We start from the raw sequence: 24,145 nt of genomic DNA on the forward strand, positions 1-24,145 counted from the left end.
ATAACTTTTGCCCTGGCCAAAAGCATGAAGAGCTGCACAGAGAGAAGAGCATTTGTGAAAGGATGCCACTATCACTACTGCCTAATGCAAGGATAAAATTAACAGGTGAAATTAACAATACGGACAGGAGTGAAAATTCAATAGCAGGACACTCAGAGGGACTCTAAGGTAAATTTAAATTTTGGATGTACAGTCGAACCCGACTATATCAGACCTGTTTACATCGAATTATCCCTTATATCAAACAATTTCTAAGATTTCAGTTACAATGAGAATATATAGCAAAAAATATGGTTACCCCCCTACAGAAAGGATATTGGCCTGCCCTGCGACGCTCACCCACACAGCCATCAACATTGTTTCGTTGTGTAGTTATCCACTGTGTTGCGGTTTTTGATTTTTTATGATGGCTATTGCAAAGAGGCAGAATCTGCTGCTCGCCTTGAAGTTGGAAATTGTGAAGTAGAGTGTGGAGAGAAACGGAATTGGACGTCGTCGCAGTATCTGGGCTGACATAAAGATGGAAACAATCTGAAACTACTTCCATCCTGCGACGATTATGAAAAGTATTCCAATGAGTGCAACGAGGCTGTCACCGGTTTCCAGGAAGTTTGGAGCGAGTTGTCAGCATTTCCAGTAGCCGTTGACTGGTCAACTGAACAAGTTTGTGTCGTGGACGAAAGTGCCACGACCACTGGAGGGCTTCAGAACGAAAACCTCACGACACCAGTGAAAGGAACAGCAAGGACAACTTGAACCCTGGGCCCACCTGCTCCAATGTGATGCAGGCGCTCGCCCTGTACCAGCGCATCTGCGCCGACGTGAAAGGTGTGGGGATGCGTGACTCTCACACATCCCCTGACATGTTGTTTTCTCGGATAACTCCCGTCTCCTGCAACCCGGCTTCGCCGCGTGGCTTTACTGCAGTGGTCAGTATGCTTGCAGGGTAGTACAAGAGATGGCACGAGCGTTTCTCTACTAACGCCACCTAACGGCAGGGTTACTTGGGCGCACAAAGAGAAGGCTCTTCCTCTTTGGCTTGGGGTAGGCGAGCGGCACGTATGTTCTGCGCATGCGCTGATCCATGCTTCTGTGAGACCGTCTCGCAAGGCCTAGCTCGGAATGGACGAACACGATCGTTCGAACGCACCACCGTTCGCGTGGCTGTACGCAACAACGACCAGGTGTTGGTGTCCAGCATGGGGCGAACATATTCGCTCGTTATCCGGTCGCGGTGAGTCAAATTTCCGTGATTTGTCGCGCGCCCATCGGCATGTTTTGTGGATAGCAACTCGGCTAGCACGCATTAGTCTATGAAAGGTGCAATAAATGCCCTTGTGATTGTTTGCACTACTGTGTAGTCGTTCCTTTGTCCCAAGAGCACGGGTGAGAAGCCCAATGGCTGCAGCCTCAGCTGCTCAATGTCTTTGGGAAAATGCATGCTCTTCCAGGCAATGAAGATATTTAAGCAAAAGAAGATTAGATTCGGGACTATTCTGTGCTACAGTGAACCAAAAGCAATACGGGTGTCACATGGCACACTGTCGATCATGACTGAGCCTGATCCGGATCGAATTTCTCTATGGGAGTCAATCGTGGTCAAGAATTTCGATCCAGATCTGGCTCAATCGCGATCAAAAGTGGCCGTGTGACACTGGTGTTAGCCCTTAATGTCATTAAAGTGCTCTTGCAAATGGTATGTGCTTTCATGTCCAATTCTTCAAAATGTCTATATTGAATTATGCCCTATATTTAACTGGCAGGTGTTAGTTTGAGAGTTCAATCTAAGTGGGTTTGGCTGTAGTATGTTGTAGGCCATCACTGTGACCTCAGTAAATGTTTGAAATGTGTAAACATTGCAAACATTTTCAATAACTGCTGGTTCATATGGTTGCGACTAACAAAAAAAAATCGGGCCTCTTGGTTCCCTTCTTGTTCATTGCAATGTGCAACAGATTCCTGTAGTAACTAGGGGTGCCCTAATAGAGAAATATCCAAATTGATTACAAAAATTTAAGAAAAATGACCTGAGTATCAAATATTTTGCCAGTTATAGACTAAGTGAAATATAATTTTTGAGTAGAGTGCATTAGTGAAAAAAAAAAAAAGAAAGATACCATATTTACTCAAATGTAACACGAGTGTCAACTTTCCATTCATTCATTCATCCATTCATTCATTCAAATAACTTTATTCAGTGCCCTGCGATTTGGTGGGGTGGGCCTGGACCCCACCTAGGTTTTGGCCAAGGGTTGTTGGCCCTTGGCGGCTTCCTCAGCTCGCTGGACGGCCCAGAGTTGGTGCTGCAGGTCCGAGCTGAGCAACACAGACTCCCAGCGCGCGCGGAGGCTGTCGCTGTTTGAGGTTGCATCACCGTTATCCTGCATTACAGCCGTACGTTCCCATAGGATATGCTCCAGGATGGCTCGAGTCACAATGTCTGCACTTGTCCGTCGTGTATAAATCTGGGTGTATTAGGTGCATAATAGCTGGACTCGGATAGGATCTGGTCTGTAATTTCCGCCATTTGACAGACTGGTTTTTGCTTAATTTTGGGTGCGGTGGTGGGAATGTGCGCCTCTGCAATCTATGGTGTTGTGTAATTTCGTGAAATCTCGCCATTCGATGTTCCCACTCTCACTCATCGGTAGTTGGTGAGGTGGGGCTAACAGAGGCTCAGTCCGTAAGCTCTCGAGCCATGCGGTGCGCCACCTCATTGCTACCGTTTGGTAGTGTGTGAGCGGGGGTCCAGATGAGAACGACACTTTTGTCGTGGTTATTAGCTAATTTTAGGAGTCATAGTGCCTCTGGGGATATACGACCATTGGCGAAGTTTCGTATGGCTGTCTGGGAATCACTATGCCCGGTCGTGTTTGTGCTATGGCTAGCGCAATAGCTATTTCCTCTGCGGTTTCTGCGTGTAGCGTGTTGACTGTAGCTCTCGTCGTGCATTTTCTCTCGTAATTTATCACTACTGCTGAGTAGGCGTGCTTGTGTCTGTATCTTGCTGCGTCTACAAATGTGGTGTCCTTGCTGTTACCGAATTTTTTCTGTATTGGGGGCGAGCTCCACAACTGGAAAAGCTGGTGCCACCGTCGGTGTGACGAGGCATGAGGGGTCACGTGGACACAGTGGCCGCGTCGGCTGCTTCGGAAGCGCCAAAGCGAGCTGAAAACGAAAGTTTAAAGTCCCACCTGCGCTGTGGTTCCGATTAAGTGGTGAGGCTTTATCGCCTTGGGTGTCTGTTTGACCACATGTGAAAGTACTATACAGTAATAGGTAGTGGCTGCCTATGGAGGCGTGAAGCATGGTAGGCTACTGCGCGGTGCCGCAGCCTTATTCACACGTAGCCACAGGACAAGAAGCTGCGTGAAGCTTTGTCACGAAACATAAAACCGGCAAACAGCCATCGGCTACAACTCGGGTATGCAGCAGGCACAGACGCGAGGAAGATTTCTGCTACGGCGCCGGGACTGCGATGTTCGGTGAATAGCAAAAGACGCGCACTGAAACGCTCGCCCGCGCACGCTGCCCGGCTAATGTCATGAGGTTTGGTCTATGAACTTGATGCTAGATACTGGCAAGTTCACTGGAACGGAAAGGGAGCGGTAAGACGCACATAAAAGAAAGGCACGGCGTATGGTCATGTTTGCGTTATCAATTAATGCACTGGATTACAAAAAACAAGCAGAGGGAAATCGCACGCTGAGAAGACCGATAAACATACAGTGCGACGCAACTTGAGAAATAATATTGAAATGTCCAAGAATTCAGAAGACAAAAAAAAAGATTGAATCGTCGCAACGGCACATCACAGTCACTGTAGGCGTCGAAGTCTCGTATAACGAAATTATTTTTGAACAGTTCTGATAGCGTCCACGCAACAATGGTTGCTGGTGTACTGTCAAATGCTCATATTCTGCAACCTAAAGCTCACGGCACGGTGCGAAAACGCGCTCACAGCAAAAGCAAAACATTGTGCTCGGACATGCATGCAGACGCGCAGTCGGTCACTGCGAACCCGTGCGATCGCTGCATTGAGGCTTCATTCTGTTATGCTCCATTTGGTTATACAGACAGCCCACTAAAGAACATATTTCACATAGTTAACTCTCAGTGTTTGCCTACCTTTCAGGCAAGAAGCCAGTTCGGGAGACTCCATCGCGGTGACCGCACGCAGTGGCGTTCACTGTACGTATTTGGTAAAGAGATACCGTCTGTAAACGATTCTGTGCTTTCAGTTTGCCCAAGACTATTATATCGACAGTCAAGAACTTCCCTCGTTTTGAGAGTACTTACATAAATGTCCAGGAGGGCTGCCGCGTGGTGTTCTTATTGAGCGCCTTAAGCGAAACCTATGAGGAGCGCGCCGCATAATTCCTCATACTACGCAAGGGAGGCGCTTCCGACAGATGGCGACTCCGTAAGTCCTTGCCCCCAATATTGCGTGCTCTGCTTTCCAGTCTACCCTGATGGTGGGTAGGATGCATATTCTTGGGTATTGGAGGGATGGTTATCATGTCTCTGATGTGTCTGGGCACATCTGCTTTGACGCCATGTTAAGTATGATACCTTATATCTAGGTGATCCAATATTTGCCTATCTGTTTTAGTTTTGGACAGGCGTTCGTATTGTGCTATTCGTTGTGCCTCGATCCAGTGTATTGTGGAGACCTAGCTGCAGTCTATCGTTGTTGATGGTGATGGAGAATTCGATTGCTTGCTTGCAGATTTTTCTGATTAAGCAGTCTAATTTGTATTTTTCTGACGAGTACCATCGTAAGTATGATGCCACGTATACTATTATGCTTATTACGAACGCTTGGAGTAGTTTAAGCAGATTGCCTTCTTTCATTCCACTATGTTTGTTGGCTATTCGTTTAAGTAGCCGCATGATTTGAGATGTTATATTGTCTAATTTGCGTATGGTTTCTCCATTGTAGCCATTACTTTCAATGATGAGGCCCAATACTCTGATTTTGTCAACCTTGGGTATGGGCGTACCATCTGCCATAGCTAGGTGAATTTGCGGATTGTTTCGTTCCTTGTAGTTGCGTGGTTTCGGCCACGTCGCGATGGTACATAAATGAGGAGCTCAGATTTCTCTGCCGAACACGCCAGTCCGGTTCCTGCTAGGTATTGTTCAACTGCTTCTATTGCATGTTGTAATGCGTTTTCAACCCATCTATCATTGCCATCGCTCACCCAGAGAGTGATATCATCAGCGTAGATGGTATGATTGAGGCCATCGATTTCCTGTAGCTTTGCTGGTAATCCAATAAGAGCCATATTAAACAGCATTGGTGATATTACTGAACCTTGGGGCGTACCTGCACTTCCGAATTGTAGTTCTTCGGAGTTAAGGTCTCCTACCTTTGTGTGTGCCTTTCTGTTAGTAAGGAAGTCTCGTATATAACTGTATACTCACTGGCCTAGGCCTAGCTGATTTATTCTGCTTAGTACTGTTTCGTGGGTAACACTGTCAAAAGCTTTCTTTAGGTCCAATCCTAGGATAGCTTTGGTGTTCCGACTTGTGTTATCTATAATTTGATGCTTAGTTGGAGCATTGCATCCTGTGTGGACAAATTTCTCCGGAAGCCCAACATTGTAGGGGGAGAACATCGTTATCCTCGAGATAGTTGGTCAGTCTCGTTAGGACAACGTGCTCCATGAGTTTGCCCACACAGGACGTGAGTGAAATGGGTTTCAGGTTTTCCAACTGTAGCCGCTTGCCTGGTTTACGTATTAGAATAATCTGGAACGTTTTCCATTGTTGTGGTACTGTACAGAATTGCCAGCATTCGTTCATATACTTGGGTAAGTTGTTCTAGAGAGGCATCATAGAGATTTCGGATCGCCTTGTTTGTTATTCCATCCAGTCTCGGTGCAGATGTAGTGTTTAGCTTTTGTAGAGCTGCTCTCAATTCCGCCTCGCTAATCTCTTCGTCTAATTGTCTGTTTTTGGTGGCTGTCTAATCTGTGTGAATTGTTGGATTAGCCTGAGATAAATACCTTGCGGCTATCTCATCGATAAAAGCTACTTCAGTTTTGTCATATGCATGTAAGATTTTGTTTGTTTTGTCTGTACGTGGCTTTACTTTCCTCAGGATTCAAAAGGTGCCCGGGGAAGTTCCATGTTCTGGACAATCCTAATTGATTATCCATATTGGTGCACGTTGCTTCCCATTGTTGGTTACAGAGCTGTTGTGCGTATGCTTCTACATCTCTGTTAAGCCGGGCCAGCCTGCGTCGGAGCGTCCTGTTGTGTCTCTGAGTTTTCCATCTCCTCAAGAGACCTTCTTTAGCTTCCCACATATGCAGGAGTTTACTGTCTGCCTGTTCCATTTGCGCGTCCTGGGGGATTACTTGTGTGGCTGCGTTAACATCCTGCTTAAGCTGCATGCTCCAGTCCACAATGTCTGTGATAGTATTATCATTTTTCTTGCGAATTTGTCCGAGTTTGTTCCAGTCTACAACTTTGAGTTGTTTGCCCTTAGATTTGCATCCAGTCATGTGGAAAAAAAAAAATGAAACTGTGAATGTAAAGTAAGCTGAACAGAAAAAGAAATAGTACCTCTATTCAAGGGATCATAATTTGGAAACCGAGTTCTTTTGCTCATCATCGTCTGGGGAGGAGGCAGAACTTTCCTTGGACGGTATTGTCTAGCTATCACTTTCGGAGATAGTTTCATTTTTCAGAAATTTTGCATGACTCAGCACCAAACGTGTCCCCGACAAGTGTTTCTAGCACTACGTTAAGCTCACTGTCTTCGCACAGTACCAAGAGTACTGTCTACTGTGTACTTTGAGGGGCTCGGTGCTGAGACGAGAGTTATCGCCCGAGGATCAAGTCATCTTGGTGCCGTGAAGCTCGTTTAAGGTTAAGCACCATACACGGGCACCCTCATGAGGGCCTTCCTCCCCCTCATTTGCCCTCACCTTCACGTGGTGAGGAAAAGGTGAGGGGAGGATCGCCTTCAGGAAGATTCGTGAGGGTGAGGCAAGGGATAGTATGAGAGTGTGCATTGATGAGAGTGTGTGGTAATGACATGAGGTTAAATGAGGAAAAGGCGATTTATATTGCTGAAGTACAAAAAGGTCACTCAGATCGTATGTGTGGTGGGTATAAAGTCTAAAGCTGTAAAGTGTGCTGCCAGGAAGTCTTTCTAGTGCAGATGTCCGTCGAAGCGCACTTATAATTGATTAATGTCATAAACAGCTAAACCCAAACACAAAACTTAAACAAAGCTGAACACACACATACAAAAAAGCTAAATTCGCTGCATGGATGTCAATATGATATTGGATACGTGACACGAGTGCATGAAAAAAAGGTCAAGCACATGAATACGTGGCTCTGCACCACAACTGCAATTTCCCCCTCCCCTTTATGAATGTGTGCCTCCACTTTTACCCACATCTTTCACACAGCACAGGTAGCGAAAGTCGACACCGTTGCATCCCGACTAACAGCGCCGCCCTTCCAACCCCCACCCCCCTTCATGTACTTTCCTTTGCTTGGCATTAAGCAGGCTTGGAAGGGAAGTAGGGTAAAGATCGCTGCAAAGTGCGAAGCATCCGGGCACTTGCGATGCGAGTATAGTGCATGCTGTGTACACATTCCCTTTCTCCCTTGCGGCCAAGGCCAAAGAAGGCGCGCTATGGGTTACGTTGTTGCAAGGAGTGAGCAAGCTCAACGCTGTTAAGAATTACTCCAGTTTAGTAGGTTTTGTCAATGCCGTTACCATGTTCAGTGTTCGTTCAAACCTTCCTGTTTTGCTTGGGCACTCGAGCCTTCGTGCAGAAGCAGTGGTGGCTGCCATTCGGCATGACGACACCATGGCACTGCTCATTTGCTGGTCGCACTGCTAAACTATGCCTGTGACATTTAAACTATGATGAGTGGTACTACTGTTGTCTCTGTGGAGAAACCGGTCATTCCAAATGCACAGTGTCCAGAGCAACCATAGAGAAGAACAAGGTGAGGCAAACTTCCAGCAAACTTTCAGCATTGTTCTCGTGAATTGTAGTTTGATTGAACGCCACCAATGTAGCTTTCGCGCGCACACTTCATGCCTTGACGGACGGAAAATGCAAATAGCAGGGAGCATGACGCCGAGCAACTAGCCTCGGCAAGCCAGCCTCCTATGATGCTGCCCCAAACATGCTTTCCAGAAGCAATCTGTGCAATGAACCTCAGGAGTAGACCCTGCACGGTTATTGGGCTTTTTCAAACCCTGCATGGTACATGGTAGGTTTTAGTGCCGCCCTCGTCGAGCATTCTCCATTTCACGCACTCAACGGATAAAAATTACTGTATTGCTTTCACATCACATGGTGAGGGCTTATTTCCCATGAGCCGTTATTAAAAATATTTTTGCGACTATGCTTCAAGATGATCACGTGACGCTCCCTCTTAGATCTTTTCCATCCTCTGTGTTTGATACTTGCAGTCAGCATGAGTGACAGCAAATATGGTTGTCAGCAGTGTCACTATTGGAATTGCACATCTGCCCTTATGGTACATACAGTGGAACCCCGGTTATACGTCCCCCAGTTTTGCGACGACTCGGGTTTTACAATGGATTAGCGCAGTCCCGGCGAAGTCCCTATAGACCTTTTCATCGGGAGAGGAGGATAGGGAGCGCGGCGAGCCTTTCCTCCTCTGTGGCTTGGGCGATACGGTGTGGCGCTGCTTGAAAGTATTACTGTCGCGTGCTGCGGAACGATTTCGAGATGTTTTAGATGGTACTTTGTGAAATTTACGCCATGTCTGTTCATATAAGGTCGTCAGGGAAGCTTTTCGGTGCATCGGTAACTACAATAGGCGGAAATATCTCTTGGGGGTGCAAATATGTGATGCGCTTAATCAGCCGCGGTGTGTGTGTGTGTGTGTGTTGTGAACTATTTTGCTTACATCGGCTTTAATTCAACAAAGAAAATCAGTGTCTCTGTATTAGCAGCATGAAATGGTAAATCTGTACACTATCTGATCGCTTGGTGTAGGGAGTAAAACATAAAACATAAGAGCGCATGCTCGTGCACGGCCAACCTAAGGCAACCACGAAACATCTAAGCGGCAGGCGCTATCAAATATTTGTGATGCACCGGCATGGTTCTCGCGCATTTCAAGTCTAGTAGGCTCCAAATTACCGTATTTCTACGCTAGCCTTCCTGCATGAGGCCGATGGCGCTGCTCAACACAGTGATCACTGTGGTTAGTGAACCAGCATAATACATACGTAAGCTGTGCGTTCAGCATTGCCTTTTTGGCCTGTATACAGCCATAACATGAGAGGGATCGCATAAAAAGAATGCGATGCCTATTTTTGAGGACAAAACTTTCGTAATACGTGTGAGTGCGTCGTAGAGAACGGAACAAACACAACCGAAAAAAAAAAATTTCAGTTATCATCCTCTTTCTTGAAAAAGCAAGAGAAAACGGGCTAACACCGCAATATGACCTCACATAGTCATGCCGCACAAAGTTTATAAATATATAACCACTGATGCCGTATGCTTGGACCATGCGGTATATAGAACAAAGATATCTGTAATCCAGTGCCTACCACTGCTTAGGACGCTCGCGCAGTTCGTAAAGAGTCCCTTTGCTGGACAAGCTTAATTCAGACTAAGGTATGCTGCTATTACTTGCCAAAACTATTTTATTCAGGGGCGAAAGCCTCATCCATCAAACCAAGTAGTCACGCAATGTAACCTGCAGCGAACAGTTTGAACGCTTGTCAAAGTATAACATCACAGCTTCTATCGTAGCAGAACGGTACCCACACGTGTTACTATCGTCGCATATGTTTCATGGCTCTTAAACCACAGCTTAGAAATAGAGGATAATACTGCAATAAGGCAACATTAGTGATTGGAACATTCAGAAATACACAATTGATCTCCGAGGCTGATTGTAGACTCAAATATGCGCGCACACATGCATGTTCCGTCCACCTCAACACCAGCAGAAATTCCGGCCATGACGCATTTAAACTAATTCAGCACATCTCACAGAACTGTTTACCACGTAGAAGACGCACGTCATATTAAACAGACCACACGACCGTGAAAACAAACACCAGAACCTACCGCCGCGCGTATACCTGCCATGCAAAAGACCGCTTTCACCCGAGCCAGTATGGCGCTGCTCATAGGCGGCGCCACTGCGTTCACAATATGGCGGCGCCTACGAAAAAAATGGTCTATAGAAGCAAGACATTAAAAACCCCGGTTATCTCACGAAATTTTACGCCTGACCCGCGTTATACGACGATCTTCGCGAAGCGTGGGACCTTCGTGACGACCCTCGCGAAGCACGTTCGTTTCTCTCCCCCCTACCAGCAGCCGCCCGCGACGCCTGCTTTACTGAAATAGCGCCTTTTCTTCTCCACAATCACTTTCTCCCTCTCTTCTCGGCGGCGTCGCCTCTCGTCGCGCTGGGAAAGCGTTTTTCTCCTTTCAGTTTCCCAGCAGCAGATTGCCGACAAGGTAGCGCGGAGAGGCCTAGATTTATCGCACGTGTTCGTCGTAATCCTAGCGACCAGCGTTCAGCGGAGGTTTTGAGTTGTGTGGAGCAACGTGACGCACGATGTCCAGAGAGCGGACAGTTCTGTCGCTCGGCGATAAGCTGAATATTATCGAGGAAGCGGAAAGGCGTCATGGAGCCATGAAAGCCAGCATTGCCCGGGACCTTAAGATACCCGAATCTTCGGCATCATTAAGTGCGTCAAGCACGGGTACTAGAAGCGGTTAGTGCAGCGTCGGCTGGCGGCTATAGAGCGCAGCAAGTCGAAAAAAAAAAAAAAGATCACTGTGCTCGACACCGTGCATTTTATTGCTAGTTCGTGGAACGCAGTGTTGCGAAGCACAATCGCTAACTCGTTCAAGCAGTGTGGCTTTAAGCGAGAGACTGCCTCCTCTGATGGGGACGCAACAACCTCGATGCCACTCAAGGCTGATGCAGGCTTCGCCAACGATGATTTCGAGGGTTTAACCCTCACCACGACCTTCACCGAATACGTGGAGGCTGACGACAACATTGCGATCTGCAGCGAGGTGTCGCTGGATGACGCCATCGAGGAGGCTTTGCCTATAGCCGACACCGCTGCGACATCAAACGAAGACAACGATGACGCCACAGATGCCGTGCCTGTGCTTAACACGTTCGCCGTGGTGTTACGGCACATAGACGGCATCCGGAACTTCATCTGTTCATGCGATGCTGCAGAGGACCTCCTTTTGGACGTTGCCCAACTCAAGTGAAAGCTCTTGGTTCATGGATCAAACAAGGTCCAAAAGAAACTTACCGACTTTTTTTTAAGTTCACGCTGGCTGGTGGGAATCGCGGCAGTGGGCAGTGGAGTGCCATAAAGTTTCGTTTGAATAAAGCATGGCTGGTACCTGTACTGCAGCATTAATTTTTATCGCATTTACTTTCTTGGTAATTTGGGTTTCCAAGCCCTGCAGAGTATGTTAGTACTTTACATTGAAGTTTCTCGTAAATCCGTCGCGCGAAACAAGTAGTATTTTTATAGGCATAATTTTTGTTCGGATTTTACGACGCTTTTTCGCGGTCCCGATAAAGTCGTATAATCGAGGTTCCACTGTAGTATATAGTGTCAGACAAAACTGCAGTTGATCTCGTGGACCAAACAGGACTTCAAAAATTCTCAGCGCCTAGCGTTGTGTCCAACATCTTGAAATGCATTATAGCAAGTTGGACTTCCTGTGGTTCTAAAGTAAATCGTGGAGTGGCATTACGTATAGTCAAGTTTCATTGCACACAATTCTAGGACGGAAAACTTTTGATTACGAGGCACGCCTTCATTTAGTACAGTGCTAGAAAGAAAGGACTGTGATCTATCCCGAATTGCCAAACATGCACATGTGCCACGGAAAAAAAACTGTGAGAGCACCGCTCGCACGCACTAACAAATAAGAATTTGCATACTTATTTACCTTTTTTTATATTTACCTTTATTACATATTTACATATTTTACCTTTAGGCAAAATAAACCCAGCACTGCCAAGGTTGAGCATCATATGTATTTCGGTCTTACAAGATATCATGATGAACAAGAAATAAGGAAATTTCTTGTACATTAACGACTCTTGTGCGCACTCTTTTCTAAATTATTAGTGTTTGAAATCCCTTTGCATTCCCTATGTATTAGACTGGCATGAAGGTATTAGGGCACAACCCATAGGCACCTGTTCCTGTGGCAAGCATTGGTGAACGAGCACAGGAACCGAGCGAACAAGCACAGCGAAAGACGAGATCGAATGTGGCGCGCTGCAGGGGATGAAAAAAGCAGCACGAGACAAGTGCGAGGAGAAATGTGGAGAGGAGGGTGCAGTGGATTAATGAGGCAGAAAGCAGAGAAGAGTATGGCGAAAGGGTCAGGAGGAAAGTGGAGTGTCAGTGGCGACCAGGCATGTGTACAGTGACCCTAGGCATGCGGCCAGCGCAGAAACAAAGCACTGGTGTGGGCTTCGGACCCATTGTGCTAGCACTACGTTGCTTGCGGTGCCGCCACCACCGCAAGAGAATGCGCGCCTTTGAGCCATGTGTTCCCGTGTTCGCGCTTTCTTTCTGAACAATGAGCGACGCAACCGGTGGAAATGCTTCGCCTGCTGCTGCTGCTAAACGACTTGCCCAAGCAGAAGCTCAGTGCTACTGCCGAGAGCAGCCTGTCGTTCAGAATCAAATTCTTTGCCACAATATAGAGCGAATTCAAAACACTTTAGCAGCTGCACTCAAAATTTGCGCTAGGGTGTATCATAATAGTTGGTGAAATTTTTTTTATCGTTGATATGTTCAATTCAAGAGAAAGCATGAGTTCGTGAGATCTGTGGGGCAAGAAGACCTTTCAGGTTTGATTGAACGAGTCCGAACGAACCCAGCTGAGTAGAATTTTCGCGAGGCCGAGTCCGAGTGAACATGGCTGATTATAGATCTGATGAGTGAGTCTGAGTGAGCCCATCTGAGTCTAGATCTGGCGAGTTTGAATCTAAGTGAGCGTGGCTGAGTATAGCTATGAAGAGTCCAAGTCCGAGTGATCCCGGCTGAGTAGAATTGTGGATAGTCCAAGTCGGAGTGAGCTCTGTTTATTTTGCCGACCTACGGTCTGGCACCTAAAAGCAAAGCAGTGTGGCACGCTTTGACAATAGGAATGGCACTAGACAATCAGTGTTGTAAACTAAGCTTGCAGTTCAAGCAAATGGTTTATTTGAAATTGTAGAAGGTAAGAGAAGGATGGTAGTCTTTACAGCATGAAGGCGAGGGTGGGTGGGTAGTTTTTTTGTGCTGAGCATGAGAGAGGACGAGGGTGATGGAGGGTGGTCAAATTAAGGGTTGCCAACAAGGTAAGGGCTGCCAACATAGTGCTAAAAACGACAGGATTTAGAATATTTGTTGTAAAATGGTAAATTTTGCCATTTCTTTTTATTGTAACACGAGGGTTGATTTTAAGCCATGAAAATCATGAAAAACTATCATTAGAATCGAGTAGGTAAACATGGTACTTATTTATATTATTTGATACAAGCGTGTAAACCTATTCGCAACTGGACGTCTGGTCAACTGAGGAGCTTGTAAATGAGAAACAACTGCTTTCAGTTAGTAGTTCATTCTTACTGTAACCTATAAAAAAGATTATGTGGATTCCACATACTGTCGGAATCAATGTAAGTGAAACTTTCTGTGCTGTTTGCTTTGATTGATGAATATTAGCAGTGAGGTTGATGGCAAATGTTTAATTTCTTTAACGTTTAGTCCAATACAAGAGTGGTGAGTTGATGTTAAACGTTACCTGGTGTCTGTATGTTCTGTCTACATAGCACACAGAGTGCACAGGGGGACCTTGACGCATTGTTTTGTGCCATTGTTCATAACCTATGAGAGGGTTGAGCAAGTGTCATTGCTTCACATGGCCCATCACATTGTGGCAGAAGTGCGAGGGGAGCACACGTGCCCATTTCCTCCCGCATACTCACAATGTCGTGTTCACACGTTGCAGATGCGTCAAGAGCCGGCGCAGACACCGGAGAGGTGCACTGCGCCCTCCCCCATTTCTCGCTCACTCTCGTGACGCATAAACCCTTCCCTCCAACTCATGGGAAAGGTATCCAACGTGTGAAGAGGACAGTCCTCTCGCAAAGGTAAAAAGGTATAAAAGAGCATCACCAGGGGAGACTGTCTCTCTGGCACCCAAACCTCGGATATGACCAACGACCTAACGGATATCCGCCATAACCTGCTAGTGACCTTACTGCCAGGTGACTAAATCACACACAACGAGGCAAGCATGGTTATTACTTATTACAGAGTGGACTTTCCCTCCGCAAGCTACTTATTGCTCGCAGCAATAAACATTGTTAAGCTGACGCCGCTGATTGCCTTATTCGTCCGAACCCAATATAGCTACGATTACACATGTTACAGGTTAGGGAGTACTGTGGTACGACTGTGTTTGGCTAGATCCAGAGCTTGCCTTCAGCCCTAGCCTCACACAGTGTACCCCCATAAGTGTTCACAGAATTATGGGGCTGTACGAGCCAAAACCATAATTAATTGAGGCACACCATAGTGGCAGACTCTGGATTAATTTTGACACCCTGGTATTCTTTAATGCACACCTAAATCTAAGTGCACGAGTGTTTTTGTATTTCACTCTGCGGAAATGCGGCTGCCATGGTCGGCATCGAACCTGCGACCTCGAGCAATACCACTGCCGCAAAGGTACTGCGGCAGGCACAGAAGTGTTGATTTCATGTGCGACCGCTTCCGCAGTGTCGCCTAGACCATATGGTGATTTAGTGCGGCTTTGCATCTGCATACCCTGCATTACTTATCCGCTTGACAAATTTACATGGTGTTTATTTTTCAGAAATAGCAGAAATGTACCGTAGCGTTCCTTGAACTTAAATTTATCCAGTTCACCAGCAACTGCTGCCGTGTCTATAGCATTAGCGTTTCCTTGCCTTCCGTGTCTATAGCAGTAGCGTTTCCTTTCCCCGTCCTGCCCTTCCTCCTTGTATAGGAACTGTGAGCGAAGAGTGGCAAGGCTGTTATTCACTCATTTTGGGATTACATTGGTTTTATCCATTCTCTCTCTCTTCTCCCTGCCCCCTCTCTACCAATCTATTTACCTCTCCTCAGGACTTACACATTTGTACAATGGTAAGCGCTACAGCTTCTGCAATGCTTTTGCGGAGGGGGTCATGGATAATTATAGTTGTTAAAAGTCTAATGTGACGATGCCCACGGAGCTCCAGAGGGCATTGTGCACATGCAACACAATGGAAAGGTCCAAACGAGTTTCTCACGTCCCTTTCCTCTCTGCCACGCTCCTTCTATGTATCGTATTTACTCGCATAATTATCGCACTTAAAAAATAAAATTGTTGTAAATTTATGGGTTCGATAATTACATGGAGTAAATTTTCCGAAAAAAATTTTTTTTTTCATCCAATGTTTGCTGCGGGATGACAACAGGTCAACAAACAAGTGGCTGCCGCTATAACAGTGCGGGACATCAAAACAAAAATGGCAGCCAACGGAGCAAGCCGAACACGGCGAATTAGATTTTTTTTCTTCTCGCGAGTACATTATGTGCACTGAAACAGCTTCTTCCGTATCAGTAATGAATAATATCTTTAATATCAGCAAGTTTACGGCAACAATGTAGCTATGTCCACTTTGAGGGGACAGAAACAGAGATGGGCATGCTCAGCTGCCAGTGACAAAGAAACACGTGGTGGGCATGCTGCGAAAACTGCGGCATTTGTCTTCACTAAAATCCTAATGCGGCATGCTTCCGCTAAGGGTGGGCAAATATCTTAGCTGTGTTACAAGCGCCGGTGTATGAATAGGGTACACTCTTAACGTATCAATGTAAATGTGGCTACTGTTGTTGCCACTTGCGATTTGTTGCGTGCCCACGAGTACAGACGAGAGGAATCGAAAGGTGCTTTTTTTTGTTGCTGTTGCTGTTGACCACAAACATTATAAAGCCTACAAATAATAAAGGCAAAACAAGTTTGGTTGACTATTTTTTTCTTCTTGGAAGTGCAGAAAGTGATGAAAGGAATGAAATGGGGCATCTACATAAGAATCTGTTTGGTGCGTGCAGACCACTTGGCAAGTCTTGACGAGTCGTTCGCATAGCATTCGACAGATGGTAAGCACGAGTATCATCAGCTAGACTTGGCACATGACATATCGCTGCGGCAAGTTCAGGATGCGATCATTACGCAAGAAAAAAAAAAATGAATAGAATTTCGATGACAAAATTCAGGGGTGCGATCATTACGTGAGTACGATCATTATGCAAGTAAATACGGTATATACGGCTTGCAAGACACCAGCAGCCACAGCAACGGAAAAGTCAAAGGCAGAGGCAAAGGAAGCTTCGCTTTAAAACACCTCCAAATAGACACTACTTTCTGGCACCCATTCCACAACAGCTCTCTGCCAACTCTTGAAATGGCATTTCCTCTCAGTGGCTCGATGACAATGATGAAAGGTATTCCATACATATTGGATTAAGTTAGAACTAGACTGTCAGAAGTGCAGCACTGCTGCTGCTGCCACACGGAAAATGTAACTGAGCCCATCAACCTCGTATATAAGGCTGGAGGTGAATAAATATTTTGGGAAAGAACCTCACCTTATATTTTCATAAATACAGTGTTTCAGTGTTCACAGACAAATGAGCAAACCAGTGTATGCCAAGCCCTGCATCCCAATGCGTAAACAAGTTTGGCACTCACGCAAGGCCATCGTGCATAAGCTTGAAGGCATCGTTGATCTTCTCCAGTGGCATTGTGTAGCTCACAAATTCATCCAGCTTTATCACCTTCTTCAAGTACCGGTCCACCAACTCAGGAACCTGGTCAACACTCTTCCATCCTGCAGAGGCAATGAAAGAGCCAGTTACCACCTGTATAACATCATGGAAAAATATCTGCATGGGGCACAGGCAGCCACTGCAAACATGGAACTTCCTGCATCATTTTGTAGATACTGTAAATAGTCCCCTTCTATTTATTTCTTTTCTCCTCACTATATTTTCCCTCCCCAAAGCATGCCATGCTGCCCACTTTTCGCCCCATTACTCATCCCCGCTGCTGGTTAGCGTTGAGGTCCCAGCTGTGGCTAGATGGTGCACTCAGCCAAATCCCCCTTCATTCTTCTTAGAACTACAAATAAAGCCTGCAATGAGTGCTCAACACGTATCTCATTGTGTGCCCCCTCTCCAGTCCCACCAACACAGCATACCTCCCTTAAAATTAAATTCTGGGAATTTATGAGCAGGAACCACAATCTGAATATAAGGTGCACCATAGTGAGGGTACTCCGGATTAATTTTGAAAATCTGGAGTTCTTTAACGTGCACCGAAATCTTAGGTATATACAAGCGTTCTAGCACTTCGCCGCCATCGAAATGCAGCTGCTGCAGCCGGGATCGAACCCGTAATCAAGCTCAGCAGCGCAACGCCATAGGCACTAAGCGACAATGGCGGGTGTATATGATACCTTAACAGGAAGCAGAATGTCTGTAGAACAAAGCTTTTGAAGGTGTGCAACTATGACTTTTCATGCATGACACATTTGTATTGCAAAACAATCTATGCTGTCTCTTCTGGGCACCAAATGTCCTTTTTCCACAGTTCAACGTCATAAGTATGGAAGCCTGCCTAACAGTGCCTCAGGATGGATGGCAAGATACTATCAGAATAAATTCGAATGCAAGTCGAAAGCAACTAGAATTCATTGTTGCATCTGAAGTTCACCTGCATTTTTAACAGTGGCTTAATACAGGCTCAAAGATGCACATTTGGGTTTACACCATCCTCAGAAACTGAATACGGAGTGACTGCACGTTGCCCTCTTATCACATTACATATATGAATGAGGTGTTCTGATCAGCCTTCTTGTGTTTAAATTTATGCTGATTAGCAAAAGGAAAAGGAAGTGAGCATTACCAGCACACAAAGCAACAGAATACCACAACCTTTGTAAAAATAAAGGCAATGTAAACACATTACTGCTTTAAACACGTGCTACGAATGTGCGATTGCTGACAGAACTAGCAACCCTTACAGAAGCCTAATGAATGCCCTTGAACTGTTTTCGTATGATGAGTTACTCTACAGAACGATCATAGTTATAAAGGAAAATTTTAGAGCAGAAAAGTATTCCCCCCCCCCCCCCCCCTTTGATTACTAGCAGTTCATTAAAAGAGAGAGATAGAAAGAACACCCAAGAGAACTATATGTCATGCCAGTACCACAACTAAATACATGCCTCATTTCAATCCGCAAAGGTTACATTTTGGATGATTTATACTACAGCATTTTAAATAAATGAGAGACATTGCAAGGCACAAACAAGTCTGCTGATATCACATTTCAGTGCAATGAGTCAAAGTTGCAACTCTAGTTTCAAAACCAACAAAGTTTCATGCTTCATGTTTGATATAAATCAATGAGAAGAATGCAACTTCACATAGATAGGTTGCTGTAAATACTAGTACCTCAACAGGCTGCTGACTCATACAAGAGACTACGCTAATTCATGGCTAGTTTGGTAACTTAGCAAGAACATCGCTAAATTTAGTGAGTGTTTGTCACCTTAACTACAACTTCACCTTTTTGGAGTCTTAGCGACTTGTTTAGTTACTCAAACAGCCAGTAAATTGCCCTGCTAAAGTTTCTCAAGGGACTTTGGCTGAGCTCAATACCTTGCTCCTATTTCATCCCAGAGAGGACATACGCACCTACATTTGTTGCTACTTCTAAAGGCATACCGAAGAGCTCATTAGTAAGCCACCTGGATGCATTAAAGCTGCTTTCCTATGCAAAGCATGAACTTGAGATCTCATATTGGTAGTTCTAGAAAATTGGGTGTTTTCTCTTTTCACATTCCAACCATTGACTTGCCATTGCAGGAGGTAATTTAAAGCTACAGTTCAAAGAATTATGAGGAACACATCTAGGAACAACATAAAAAAGAAGAAAAATTCTGAGCAAGTCATCGTCACATCCCTTTGCACCTTTACGATAAAAAAAAGAGTGTCTATTAGGCCATGACCTGGCAAGTGTTTTATAAAAAACAGTTACCAACACTGCTTACGGTGCACCCCTAGAGCGGTTCCTAAGACACCCCCCCCCCCCCCCCCCCCAAATGACCACAATTGAGGATGTCTGCGGTAGCACACTAGAGTATGAAAAACTCTTGCAGGGGACTAGTATGCACATTTATTAATCTGCAGTTCCAATGGCAGCACTGAGGTTTATGTACCTCAGTACTATGTACTATGTACTGTTTGTAGCCACCAAGCACCACTTGGGCTTGTTTACATTCCCTCTTTGTATTTTATTAATGGTTAGCACTAAAAAGGTTGAAAAGCCCAAAAAATATTGTGTTTAGTAGGTGAGTAGTCAGAACATGCAAGCATACCTCCAAAAGCGCAGCCACGCCATACACGGCCAGTGACCAGCTGGAATGGTCTTGTTGATATCTCCTTTCCAGCTGCTGCCACCCCTAATATAATTGACTCGCCCCAGCCCTTGTGGCACGATTCAAGGGCAACCCTCTGAGAAGCAGAAAGTAATTCACACAGTTGTTGCAATGCAGCTACTGGTTTCACTGCTACTGACACTGCAAAATACACTAGTAATCACAGTGCAGAAAGAGAGAGAGAGAGAGAGAGAGAAAAGGAAACTTGACAAAATGCCTACACTGACCAATCCATTCACCAGTAAAAGTATAGCTGTACGGACAATTTACATTTTACCTCATTGGTACACACAAAAGCACTTCAAAAATTTGTAATTTCCATTAGTTGAAGCACTTGGCATACCTGCCAACCAATGAACCTCAAGATTTATAAAATCCCACAGACGCAACATCGAAGTAAAAAGAAGAGAAGGGGTGGCAGGAAATAGCATGCATTAAAAAAAAATACCTTGCCCTGAGCACACGCCCTATCGGAGATACATATGCCTTTGTAGATGATTTACCTTTAGACACAGCGCAGCAGGACCAATAAACTTGGCAGAGCAAACATTGACAGACAACACATTTTTATATCACAGTGACATTTTCATAAGACTTTGTGGTGTTGCAGCTTCGCTTGCTTCAGGAACTCATCTGTATAAAACTTGATCGAGGCAAGTACCACTCTCGCATTCTTTCGCCATTAGAACGACTTCCATAGGAAGGTTCAGGAATGGATGAATGTAACTTTTTTTGCAAAAGCATTTTTCTTTCTAAAATTCAACACAACATTTGTAAAATTGCAATACAAGCCCAAATTTGAAACTTAAAAAAAAATTTGGGAGTTGGCACGTATGGGTTGGTGATTATGTAGAGCACTCAGAAGCAGGTATCTGAACAGACAATCTTGAAGCCCTGATTACCAATTTTTTTATGCGGAAGACCTTTCCCTAGCTTTATTGCAGCAAGCACGTGCTTCTTCTTCCTTCTTATATCTCGCTTTATAGGTGCGTGTTCTATGGCATCTTGATCTCGCTTCAAAAAGTAGAGCTTCCTTTTGAGTTATCATAAATTGTTTCTTTCCTGATTTCATTCTTTCCTCTTAAGTAGTTTCTCATGGCCGGTTTCTTTTCCATTGCCGCCACCCATGAGATTATTTCTGCCACTGACTTTCCACTTGACGCTCTTTGTTGCTGCGTTGACCACCGTACAGGCCGCCTACTTGCTGGTAAGCTTCCTAGTTCTTTTCCTCCCCTGTGAATCAATGTTTTTCCTCTACAGATACCTCAACACTCTTCCAGCTTATTTACTTTCTTTCATATTCCTCAGCCGTTCTTCATAATCAATTTTACTGTGAGCGAAAGCTCACTTCAAAACTAGTCCAGCCCATGTCACCCTGCACAGCTTCATTTGTAGTCTTCCCATGAGTGCCCAATGTGAGGCATCCCACTGACCTTTATGGTTACCATTGAGTCCTGATTGCACCTCTGATTTCAAGCAAACAACCGCATTTCCAAAAGTAAGTCCCGGAACCATTACACCTTTCCACATACCCCGGAGCACCTCGTACCTATAGTATCCCCATAGCACTCTGTGCTTCACTATGGCTGCATTTCTCTTCCCCTTTACATTTATTTTTTCCTGTGTTTCGATATATCTATTGCCTTCGTTTATCCATATACCAAGGTATTTATATTCTTTTACCCGATGTATTTCCTGGCCCTATATTGCCACTGTCTGTTCACTGTTATTTTTTTTATTTATTCACAATACCTTACAGGGCCCAGAGGCCAACGAGTAAGGGGGACAAATAAGGATATTATAAGAAATGCAAAATATACAGGTCAAAAAAGGGAAAGGGAAAGCATTGCACAGGGCTAGTACAAGAAAAGCAGCAACAAACATAAGAGCAAAGTACAAAAAATAATTGAAGTGTACAAATATAGCACCAATGTATGACACATGACTCAAGAAAAAGAAATAATAAAGCAGGGATTTACAAAAACACAATAGCCAAAAAGTGCGATATTTTATACAAGAGAAGGTTTAACGTCACGATGTCACTTGAAAATATTCGCGCAGCTGATTATGGAATGATTGATGGTTGCATATGGATGCAATATTATTGGGTAGATCATTCCAAAGAACGATAGCATGTGGAAGGGCTGATGAATTGAAGGCTTGTGTTCTTCCATATATGCGCTTGATGCTGTACTGATTATGTAAACGGCTTGAAATGCGTGACGGCGCTTCTACAGGTAACGCAGATTGCATGGTGCAGTGGCGATATTTATGAAATAAGCATAAAAGAGCGATTGAACGACGAATATGTAATGGCTCAAGAGAGATATCAAGTTCTATCTGTGTTACGCTCGAAAGGGGACTGTAGTTACGTGTAATGAAGCGAGCGGCTCTATTTTGTATGGATTCTAGTAAGTTTATTAAGTACAGTGAAACCTCGTTAAACCGTAGTTGGCCGGAGCTCGCAAAAAGTACGTACTAAACGGTAGTACTGTTTAACTGAAATAGCATGAGATCGCCCACTTACCTGTCGAAAACGGAACTGAGAGAGAGTGCAATGAAAGGGAGAAAAAACATGCAGTATTTATTCACTTCGCGTGACAAAAATGTTATTTTCGTTCGATGCCGCGGCGGCCTAGCACGACGACGACAGCGGCCTTAAACTTACTGAAGCTGCGTGCCAGCTTTTCAGCCAGCCCCCCCTTCTCTGCAAACACTCGCATGGCAGATTCCTCGTTCGCGTTAAGTATTCTCCGTGCACGTGCGCAGTAGTGCTACAGAAGTCCCGGGGGCGCCTTTTTCATTGCCGGGTGCCGGAGTTTGGAATACTTTTCATTAGGAATTGAGTTACGTTATCGCGCCCCTGTTTTCGTGCGACGATTGCATTCATGAGGCTGACGTAACGCGCAGCTTATGCCACTGTCGGGCCCGAATCGCCCGTGTTGTCGCTTTCCGTGTCGTCCTCATTACTGTCACTAGTCCACACTTCGGCAACAACACAGGCAACGATGGCGAAAAGTCGAACCTCGTAGCCGACGTGCCTTCGCAGTCGCAGCAGCGCTGCCGAGCAACTTCGCATTCCAAATGCCACACACTGTAGTCAACAGCAGATCCCTGTTGCGTGCCAGCGCCGACTTTTCATGTCACGTTCGATAGCACGGACGATGTCTAATTTTTTCTTCTATGCTGAGCACCCGGCGTCTTTTTTATCCGAGCTTCGGAATGACGCGAGTCCTCGCTTGTATGATGCCATAACGCTCTCTGGCACGGCGTCGAAATGATGTTGATGCGGCTACACGCGCAAACGCACAGGGCACTTGGAGGCCGTTGTTCTGATCTCTGAGGCTTGTTGTTCTGCCGGGCCGCCCGATGGAGACGGCGCACCGCCGTCTTTGCGCGACGAAAAGTTGAAACGCTACGTTTTAACCGATGCGTACGCAATAAGCTGGTACGGTTTATGCGGATAAAAACACATTATCTTCAATGGCCGCTGAGTCGGGGATTTGACTTTACTACTTTTAAAACGAAACTACTGTTTAAGCGGGTACGGTTTAACGAGGTTTTACTGTAGTTTTGATGCGGGGACCAAATGGATGCTGCATATTCTAGCTGTGGCCGCACAAGTGTTAGATAGGCCAGTTTTCGAACATTGTTAGGAGAATTCCGCAGGTCCCTGCGCAGATATCCCAGTGTCCTTGAAGCTTTCGCACAAATCGTGTTGACATGCGTGGCCCATGAGAGATTATGCATGAGGTGAATACCTAAATACTTATATGATGATGCCTGAGACAATACCGTGCTATCTATGAGATACGAGAAGTTAGAATTGGTATGCTTGCGGCTGAAAGAGATAACCTTGCATTTATTCGAGTGAAGTGTCATTTGCCATTTATTACACCAACTGGAAATTAGGTTAAGGTTACTTTGGAGGGCGAGATGATCATCCATGGAATTAATGGAGCAGTAAATGATGCAGTCATCAGCAAAGAGTCGTAGACGAGAAGATATGTTAGCGGGCAGGTTGTTAATGTATATGAGAAACAATAAAGGGCCAAGAACGCTGCATTGAGGTACACCTGAAGTTACGTCACAGAGTGATGAAGTAAAATTGCTAACTGTTGTGAACTGTTGGCGGAAAGAAAGAAAGTTACGAATCCATGACAGTGTAAAAGAATCTAGGCAAATAGCAGATAATTTTGAAAACGGGAATGTGCAACACGGTCAAAAGCTTTAGCAAAATCTAAAGAGATGCAGTCAGTTTGTAGGTAAGCGTTCATGTTAAAATGCAAATCAGTCGTGAATTCTAGCAGTTGAGTATCACAAGAGAATCCTTTTCGGAAGCCGTGCTGTTCAGGAAAAAGGAAGGAATTATGTTCGAGGTGACTGTAAATGTGAGAAGCGATAATGTGTTCGAGTAATTTACAGCAAATGCATGTCAGTGAAATTGGATGGTAGTTTTCGGGTGAATTTCTGTTTCCGCTTTTAAACACAGGGACGATTTTGGCAATTTTCCAGTCGGTAGGGAGCAAGCCAGATGATAGTGATTGTTGGAAAAGGAGGCAAAGAATTTGACTGGAAATTGATGCAGCGCTTTTTAATAGTTTAGAGTTAATGT

At 45.1% G+C, this 24,145-nt stretch overlaps 1 protein-coding gene across 4 annotated transcripts in view; it reads right to left on the minus strand.

Annotated features, from left to right (window-relative positions):
- The window catches only part of Fdh (alcohol dehydrogenase class-3 Fdh), a 72,528-nt gene that overhangs the window by 2,699 nt on the left and 45,684 nt on the right, over nt 1–24,145 (minus strand). The window contains exons 6-8 of one of the 4 annotated variants that reach the window (XM_055063084.2): nt 19,471–19,606; nt 16,779–16,917; nt 14,902–15,050 (exon numbers count right to left, since the gene is read on the minus strand). In XM_055063084.2, coding sequence (XP_054919059.1) covers nt 14,966–15,050; nt 16,779–16,917; nt 19,471–19,606 — 360 coding nt within the window. In that variant the 3' untranslated portion in view covers nt 14,902–14,965. Of the gene's footprint in view, nt 1–14,901; nt 15,051–16,778; nt 16,918–19,470; nt 19,607–24,145 lie in introns of those variants that run through there. The other 3 variants (XM_055063083.2, XM_055063082.2, XM_050196344.3) reach the window with 3 other exon arrangements.

The sequence above is a fragment of the Dermacentor andersoni genome, chromosome 1, assembly GCF_023375885.2.
Source record: "Dermacentor andersoni chromosome 1, qqDerAnde1_hic_scaffold, whole genome shotgun sequence".
Classification (NCBI taxonomy): Eukaryota; Metazoa; Arthropoda; class Arachnida; order Ixodida; family Ixodidae; genus Dermacentor; species Dermacentor andersoni.